Raw genomic sequence first — 9,824 nt, 5'->3', positions numbered from 1 at the left:
TCCTTCATAGTGTTACTTCAAAAAGAAAGGAGGAATTAAAAATTAATACATTATTGCATTACAAAGAACAATGAAAATTTATAAGATATATTTGGGATCTGCACATGCATTTGCACATGTATTTAACTTCATTCTAAACCATTTTACATCATTGTTTTGTTGTGTTCTTATCACAGATTTCTTCCAGCTGGAGTAGACAGTATAGAGAATAAGCGGCTGCTCAACTGGAGCCAATAATGCACTAAAATTATGAAATATTGTGTCTGTGCTAGGATCCATTTCATCTCCCCTCTGAACATAGCAGCTGTTTCCACAGTGCCTAGCAGGAGAGTAACAAAGTCAATAATGAGAAGAGCAGCCCTCCTCCAGAGCTAAGTTAACTGGTTCTTGCTTTTTCTGTTGTCCATAAAACCCTTCTGGGTTTTAGTAAATAAAGGAAATCTCAAATTTGTAAATAACTTCTTTTGTACATTTTCTCTCTTTTTAGATGTTTTTTGCCTTACAATATTAAGTGACAAAAGGACAATATTTATTTATTTATTTATTTAAAATTCTTCTTGCATTTCCTCTTTGAATTCTTTTAAAATTGATAGAGCATAGTCGTGTCTGAGGAGGAAAAAAGGTCTTTATTACACTTCTGTTTACATTGCCTCATCCACAAGAAAACAGCAATCAAAATTCAGAGGATCCACATATGTATGAAATTTACCTATATATAAACCATTCTTAAAATATTGTCAAGAGGAACATTTACCACTCCATTTATTCCTTCTTTTCACTTTTAGTGGTGGCTCCAATTGTGAGAAATGCTCACACCCTTGCTATTTAAATGCAGTAACCAGACAAACACAAATACAAGCAGCTCTCCATTACTAACTATCAGTTGGTGAACACTGAAATTCTAAATACTTTATAATTTACTTTCTTTCTCAACCTATTCATGGAAGTTAAGGTTATGCTTAGGTTTATTCTCTTAGCTCTTTTCCCTATGTGATAGATTAGCCTGAAACATATTGAGTTGCTCAAACACCCCAACCTGGAAAAATTTTGGCTAAACAAATATATTTCAACTTAGTCTTTCATGCCCAAAGTCTGTTTCTTTCTATCATACTCCCACTAGAAGGATGGAGACATAACCCACAAATATACAGGGGTAGGAGACAAAGACCATTCATTCAGTCCTCATACCACTTCTATCACTATCACTGTCCTCCACCATCCCCATGCTGGAGAGTGGCTGAAGCAAGGTGCTTGCTTCATGCATGTGAACTCCCCATGTGCTTCACAACCCTGATTGCACAGGGCTCTACATAGTATGTAGCCTACCACTGTCTTCTCTCACACACATGGATTGATCTCACATGGAGAGATCCTCTGAAAAAAGGCTTTTCTCACTAATGTAAGATTCTGTCCACACTGGCATATAAATGTGGTACAGTATATAGATCACACTTTTTTAAAAAAAGGGTGTGTCTGCTTGGGTTTCTACTTAGACTGAGTCATCCTTCCGCTTTAAGAGTTGTTGTGCACCTTTCTGGCCCAGTGGTCATTTTTGGCATGCTCATTTAGCTCAGGAGACGTCTTCATCTGAAATTTCCCCTGGGAGAGTTTGAGACTTTCTCTCTCTTTCTTTGATCTTGTTGCTGCCTTTCATGGTCTCTCTCTCTCTCTCTCCCTCTATATGTGTGTATTTGACAGAGGTGCTGCATGGCTCAGCCTTGCAAAGAATTGGCTTCATCAGCAGGACACAGTGTGTCTTTTTCTCCTCAACACTGACAGGGAGGGAGAGAGATGTGTGTGAACAGGGGCAGGCAGACTTCTTCAAATAAATAAGTCCAGCTGCTCAGGAGCCTCCACCCCCAGCCTCCACCCTGCTTCTGCTGCTGCTTTCCTGCTGGTGCCTCTCATCCCTTTATGCTCTCAGCTACCCAAGGCACTTGGCTTTATCCAAGACTGGAACAGCGGCAACAGAGGGAGAGAGGAGTGATGAGTAAAAAAAAAAAAAAAAAATTCCCCTGACCTTCCACAGATAATCGAGAAGTGCTTAAATTGATCAAGGGTTCATTTGCTGTTTGGACAGAAGGAGCCCACCAAATGGCATATCACGGACCTCTACAGACCCTTTGTAGCCTTATCTATCTATGGCACATTCCAAACAGCCAGTCTGCACAGACCGTACGCCTTTGGAATTAGATGATGAATTTAAAAAGCAATAGGCACTGATTTTATTGTTACGTATGAACACTTATATGTTGTTTTAAATAATCAGTGTGGTAAACCCAGTTTTTCATGGTTACCATTTGCCTCTACATAGTATGCAAGCATTTTAATTGATTATAGACACAATCCCTATCCAACTTCAGCCAAAGTGATAACAAATCATTTTAATGTAAATGCCCCTATCCAATTTGCCACGATTGCGCTCCTTTCCCTTCCCCTTCTGGGTTGCGTTAGCAAGACTGCCCTATCTTGCAATATCCCTGAAGGGAAGCAATGGAATTCTACCCTGCCGGAGCATTTTTAATAGACAAAAGTTAGGAATCAACTGATCAAGAACAGGAGGTAACATAGGGAAAGAGCATCATTCAGTCCAAACAAAAAGTCAGCCATAGAAGCAATCATAACTAGACATGGAAAAGAAGAAACAATCAGTTACCTATCACAACAGAGTTTGCTGCCCCTGATCCTGATGGTCCAAACAGTATTTCCTTGCTGGAAATGAATAATCAGTTTTATCAGCCATAAATGAAACATCACATTCAAACTAGGTGAATTCTGAAGACACTTTGTCTAAAGTTACTAATCATGGAATCATTCTGCCAGGGATGGGACCTGCAAGTCACAACTTGCTGTCGAGTCCAACTTAAGTTGCACTGGTGACGTGACTCAGACTTGACTTGGGTTTTTTTGGGAAACTCGGACTCAAGTTGCAACTTGGACCCATTTGTCGAAGTCACATTTCCTGGGCCAGCACATGCACAGAGACAGCGGGCTGGAATGCACCAGCCTATCAGCTGGGTGGCGGATGCTTGAACAGAGGCAGCAGCCAGCTTCTAGAAGGGCAGCCGGACCTACTGCCTCTGTGGATGGCAGCAGGTGGTGGCGGAGGCAGGAAAAATACAAAACATACACAAAAGCACAATGTTCCAAGAACAACACAATCATGTGTTCATCCACTGAAAGCTATTTTCAGTGTCATGGTACAGAACAAAGTACAAAGGAAAGCTCCAGGTTCATTCTTTCTAATTTTCACTCAAGGAATTAAAGTGATAGACATGCAAGTCCTAGATGATCACTCGGGAACGAGAGATGCAACACTCAGAAATTTACTTCCTGTTACACCCCGAAAGTGCTCAGTCTTTTTCATCTGCTATTACCCCCTCTCTGGAGTTCCTGGAGAGGCTTCAGATGCTTCTTTGGAGGGCAAGGAGCAGGTGAACTTCAGGTGGGGAAAGGGAGGGAAGGAGATGGTGGGACAGCTGTTGGAGAAGGGGGCCTTGGCTTGGCTTGCATGGGAGAGTCAGAGGGGGGAGTCAGAGCTGGGAGAAGGGGAGCCTCAGCTGGTGGGGAGTGCCTGGAAGAACCAGGAGCCCCTCCCTTCCTTCCCTCCAAGGACAAGGCAGGTGAGCTTCCTCTAGGGATCTTTCCCAAAACCCACCTCCTCCTCTTCCAAGATGGCCCCTGTCACCTCCCACTGTGAATGCACAGAAGCAGAGGCTGGCTCTGGGAACGGAAGTCAAGCCACTTTCTATGCACATGTGCATGCACCCACATGGCTTCCCTTACAGGCCTGCTGTCCTGAAACATGCACCCCGGGGGGGGGGGAAGCAACTCAGGATTTTGACTGGGATTTGGGGATCAGTCCCAAAGACAAGCCAACATCTCTGCTTTCTCGACCCCTTTCATAGTTATTTGGGTTTTCAGTTCATTCATTTGTTCATTAGAATTTGTCCATAGCCACTCGGACCTCTTATTACTTGAGGCAGACTTCCATTTCTGTCCTGTAATTTGGGGAAGAAAAGTCATGACTCTACCATTACCGGTAGCATTCCTGCACACAGATCTGAACATACTCATTTTGTATCATGTGTTAAAGTAAAATGCAGCTGACTTCCAAAGAATTCAGTTAGGATTCCAGCATCATTTATTTCTTTTCTTAAATCTTCCCTACATACTGGCAATGAAATTACTTTCTTAAAGTAAGGCTGAGAAAGATTATATTTCCAATGTGGTCTGTATGGTCTGTAAAATACAGTTAGACAAAATGGTTCTCATAAAACCATGTACAGTTGCTCTGGAGGTGGGGCTATTTTAATCATTTTTTCTGCATGCATATTGAACAGTTCAGTTTGGGTGCTTGAACTGAAAAATGTCCTCACAAGAGAGTTTAAGGTTTTGTTGCTGCTGCTGCTGCTTCTGTTGTTGTTCTTCAATCTTGGATAATCTTAGGACAATTCTGCTTTTTTTACACCATTACCCATCCAAACACTCTCCATGCATCCTAAATACTGGACAAAACTTCATCAGATGACTCACACAATCTAATCCAAAATTCAGTTTAAAATCTGGGACTGAATTATAAATACCAATCAGTGCACATATATCATGACAGGTAATAAGTAATGTTTTGTCTGCTACGAGAGTCCCCAAGAGCAGAGCTATGGCTGTATTTGAGTGGCTATATTTGAGAAATAAGGGCATAACTGAGCTAATGGAAGATAAATTTCAACACAGGCTGGTTTGTTTCATGACTCACCACTGGTGCTGCACTTCAGCTGAAACTGAGACTGGGTCTTGTTCCCTCCCCTTGCTGCAGAAGCGTTCAGCTCTTGCCACATCCCCACCTCCTCCTCGGCTTAATTCTCTTTCCTTCTCCCTTCCCTCTTCTAAACTCAGGGACAGAGCAGAAACTTAATAAAAATTGACAACTAGGAAATAATTGTGTTCATCTCCTTCCGAGAACCCCCACCCACCCCTTTCTTTCCCCTGTTTGTTTTCAAGGTTCAGTAAATGGTAAGGGCATTCTTTGCACGATGAGGTTTGCCTACTTCTTCTTTACCTTCCTGCTTCAGGATTGTTTTCTGTTGAGAAGGGTACTCGCTCAAGGGCCAGGCATATCCAACAGTGTGATAACGTTTCAAGGTAAGAAGAAACCATTTTCACAGTGTTTTATTTTCTCCTATCATATGGCTAACATTTTTTTGCTTACACTGAAATTCTATAGATGTGTATCTTTCCAGAACCTGGTCATGTGTTTCAGAACAGACTTAGAGAGCTAACTTTCCTTTCTATCCTTTAAGGTTTTCTGACTGCTACAAACATGAAGATTAGTTGTGGGATGGCAGGGTATTGTTGTAGGGTTGTAGTACATCCACAGAGGAATGAGCAAGGCATAAGTCTCATGAAGCAGTGAGTTTGTCAAACTTTCTTTCTGCCAAATTGTAATATAACTGAGGCTTCATGTAAAGAAAGTAAAGTGTGTTGTGGCATGTTGAAAGGCTCAGCATATGTCTACCTTGATTTTTAAAATACAACATCATATTTCCCTTGAAAATGTGATGAAGAATTACTGAAAGTAACTCTAGTGCTACTATTTGATGGATAAACAGACATTAATTACTCCAGTTTCTAAATAAACTGTTTGTGGAGATAAAATTGACTGCCGTATTAAAGTATATTGGAAAATAATACTCAAAAGTGATCAGTTTTCAGAACTGGACCTTAAGGCCAAGATTGCTAGAACAGGGAAAACATATTTTCATTCATGTTTAAATCTAAGTTTCAAATTATTGAAGAAAGTAAGTAATAAAGAAAGCACTACATATGCACGCATACACACACGCATACGTACAAATGTATCTTTAGCATAGCTAATCTTTGCTGTTGGCATTATCCTTGGAATACTTTGCTCAGACAGTTTATCTTTAGGGACTTTCATCCCCTCTAGAAGGAATGGTGTGTATCAAGTAAATGTTATCAAGTATCAGGTAAATGTTATAGTACATAATTACTAGAATTTAAAAAGCATGCATGGATATGACTTACAATTCCACTCAGCGCTCCTGCCTTTGGCTCCCATTTGTTCGGTGTCTGCACAGGGGCTTATGAAAGGTCATACATAACTGAGGTACATCGCCTCTGAATGCACAACAAGATGTGGGTGATATGTTCACAGTTTACATACAAAGTTCCCCCTGTGAGGATACCAGCTCTACTGCTGGGAGATAAGTTTGGGTCAGGAGCACAGCAAGGTGCAGTCCCTACCAGCCAAATAGGCTAGTGCCTCTTTCCAGTGTATGTTACATGCTCCAGACAATGTTTCATGGTCGTAGTAAAGATCTGAGGATCTTAAATACTACTTCTGGCATGTCAAATGAGGCTCCTGTTTCTTTCCCTTTAACACCATATCCCTTTCCCAATACAGTACTTCTTTTGAAGCTCCTTTGAGTTTTAGATGCCAGTTGCCATCTGATGTTGGAGAGTACCAATATGCAAATGGATTTGTGTATCTTATTGCATAATTGCTACAATGATCTTACTCGTTATTTACTCCCATATTAAAGATATGAGGATGGGGTGAGTTGGCTGAGGCTATGAAAAGGTTACTCATCTCAGGCCATCAACTGAGTTCATGTCAGAGGAACATTCCTTATCTGCAACTCCAGTTGCAATTCCAAACACACACACACTAGTTCTGCAAACTTCCTGGGAAATCTTGTAATACAAAAAGTTCATGTTTTCTTTCTAATCTGCCTCTTTCTCATTGAACAGATTGCCCCGTGGATCTATTCTTCGTCTTGGACACCTCTGAGAGTGTTGCCTTAAGGGTAAAGCCTTTTGGGGCCTTGGTCGATGAGATCAAAGGATTCACCAATCGATTCATTGATAAATTAAATGACAGGTAAATACAATATATTTCTGAAACACAAATCAAAATAAGCTTATTGTGGATTCTGTGTGTCAGAGACAGTGCTGTTAAAAGCACATATGCAGAAAAGGTATTTGTCTGTATCTGTTTATTTTATTAATACTCTGCCTTACTTGATACATTTTCCATTCTTTTATTACAGTTTCTTATAGTACTTGTTAGCAAGGTATAGTAATTTTTGTGAGATACTTTGGGTCCCCTATGGGGAGAAACACAGCACATAAATAATATTCTCTGGTCCATCTCTCACCTAGACTACTCTCGGGTCTTGTCTTTTCTTGTCTCTGGTTCTCCATTCTCTCAATTGCAATTTAACATCTACAGCAGTGGTTCTTAACCTTGGGTTACTCAGGTATTTTTGAACTGCAACTCCCAGAAACCCCAGCCAGCACAGCTGGGGATGAAGGCTTCTGGGAGTTGCAGTCCAAAAACATCTGAGTAACCCAAGGTTAAGAACCACTGATCTACAGTGTATATGTAACTGCTGGGAGAGGTCATCCGGAGATCTAGAGTGAATTGTCATCAGTATGCAGATGACATGCAACTCTCTCCTTCCACCTTTCTGCAGTGAATGCTGTCCCATTCCTTGAGTGCTGCCCGGCCCCAGTCCTGGAGTGGAAAAGGAATAACATAATGAGGCTGAACCTGAATGCAATGGAGGTCCTCTGGGTGGGTGCCCCTGGTATTTGTGGATTGGATGGTTCCCTCTCCTTTGGCAGGACTACTCTCTCCACCAGGGATGAGGTGGGCAGCCTAGGTGTACTTCTGGACCCAGCACTATCAATGGAGAACCAGATAGCATCTGTGGCCCAATCAGCCAACTGCCATCTCAGATAGATTGCAAAACTGCACCTTTACATGAACACTCAGTCACTCACCATGCTGGTCCATGCACTGGTAGTCTCAAGATTAGGCTACTGTAATGCTTTTTATGTAGGGCTTCCCTTGAGACTGACATAGAAACTTCAGCAGATCCAGAACACAGCAGCCAGGTTACTGGGTAGAGTCAGCAAATACCAACACATCTCCCTACCCCCGGCTGCATTATACTGGTTAGTTGTTCAATTCCGTGCCCTCTTCAAGGTGATGACTCTAACATATAAAGTCCTAAACGATTTGGGACCTCACTACCTGGCAGAATGCTTTCTTCAGGCAAAAACTGCCCATCCCAGTCATTCATCATAGGCAGGATATCTGAGAATGCTGACCCCAACAGAGGCCCAAAGAATGAGGACTAGGAGTCAGGCCTTCTCAGTGTTTGCACCTAGATTTTGGAATCAACTACTTCCAGACATCCGCCTGGCCCCCTCAGTGATAACCTTCAAAGAATCCTTTAAAACATTAGTTCATTAATTCAGAAGCATTTACAGTAACTAAATTTTCTACAAACCCACCTGTTTAATCTTATTGGATACAATTAATTATTTCTTTCTGTATAAATTACAGATTATGAACAATGGCTAGGTGTTACCTTGAAACTAACTGTGTATTGCTGTATTCTGATTGCACTGAGACTTTTTGATCTGTTTCCTATGGGGTATACATATATCTCCCATCTATCTATCTGAGGACTGCTGTTTGCTGTATGCTTTATGCCAATAAAAGTTATGATTAGAGATGGGGACAAATATAAAAATGGATTGGTTTTTCTGATGAATACTGCCAATTCATTAATCCATATTTGTGGGTTCTAGACACCCCCACAAATACGAAGGGATGAATATTTGCCTGTTTTTATTCGTCCTTCGTATTAAAACAAAAAACAAAAAACACCATTCTGCCTACTGGCCGCTGATCAGCTAATCGGCGGCAGAAAAGCAGCCACCACCCCACATAGCCCCCCAATACCACAACCTACCCCCATCCCTTCCTTTCCCTACCTTAGGCCCCACACCACACCACCCCCACCGACACCCTCTTACCTTAATTGCTACTGCCGAGGTCTTCTGGCCTCAGAGCCATGCATGTAAAAATGGAGACTGGCTGCCCTTTGCAAAGATGGCGGCTGCAAATTCATTTAGGGTAGAGAAGCCACAGCCTCCATCTTTGCAAAGGGCAGCCAGTCTCCCTTTTTACACACGGTGGCTGTGAAGGCCTGATGGAGACCTTGGCAGCAGCTATTAAGGTAAGCGGGTGTTGGTGGGAGTAGGGTGGGTGCTAAGGTAGGGAAAAGAAGGGGGTGTGGGGGTAGGCTGTTGGGGTGGCTGGATGTGTGGGGGTGGTGGCTTCTGATCAGCTGATTAGTGGCCAGTAGGCAAAATGGACTTTCTGTGCCATGTGGTAAACTCTCCTGGGGGGAGCCAATTTGTGGGTGAATAACTTGGATGGCTGATATCCAATCATCACCAAAGTTATCAGATATGTTGGGGAAAGACTTAGGAAGCTCTGGTGTGATTCTGGAGTCTGGGGAGCTTTCCTGGGGGGTTCTCTTTGTGACTATTTAACTTGGGGATCCCTGATTCAATTTTCACCAAACTTTCAGGAGTTGTAAATAGGTGTCTGAGGAAGCTTCCCTGCAAATCTGTTGTCTCTAGATGGTTGCAGGCCAGTGTTATATCCATTTAAAATGCAGACAAATCAACAGTTCAATTCATTGATCCATCAAAGAATATTCATATATTCATATTTGTTGATCGATTAACCTTGATGAATAACGGATCAAAATGAATCACCATTTTTTATTTGTCCCCATCTCTAGCTATGATGATGATGAAATTAATTTCTCCATTGCAGGATCCAAGTCGGTTTACAACAGCTGAAATCCTGTTACAGTGGTGCCTCGCTTAGCGATGTTAGTCTGTTCCAGAAAAACCGTTGCTAAGCGATAACATCACTAAGCGAAATTAAAAAGCCCATAGAAATGCATTAAAATGCAATTAATGCATTCCTATGGGCT

The 9,824-nt window shown here is 41.9% G+C and overlaps 1 protein-coding gene across 1 annotated transcript in view; it reads left to right on the top strand.

Annotated features, from left to right (window-relative positions):
• The first annotated feature begins 4,789 nt into the window (after positions 1-4,789).
• The window catches only part of COL6A1 (collagen type VI alpha 1 chain), a 70,003-nt gene continuing 64,968 nt past the window's right edge, over positions 4,790-9,824 (top strand). Inside the window, exons 1-2 of the mRNA XM_020815151.3 lie at positions 4,790-5,142; positions 6,772-6,901. Coding sequence (XP_020670810.1) covers positions 5,034-5,142; positions 6,772-6,901 — 239 coding nt within the window. The 5' untranslated portion in view covers positions 4,790-5,033. The remainder of the gene's footprint in view (positions 5,143-6,771; positions 6,902-9,824) is intronic.

The sequence above is a fragment of the Pogona vitticeps genome, chromosome 1 (assembly GCF_051106095.1).
Source record: "Pogona vitticeps strain Pit_001003342236 chromosome 1, PviZW2.1, whole genome shotgun sequence".
NCBI lineage: Eukaryota > Metazoa > Chordata > Lepidosauria > Squamata > Agamidae > Pogona > Pogona vitticeps.
Note: the sequence above shows the minus strand (reverse complement) of the source record. Positions and strands in the feature narration are given on the sequence as shown.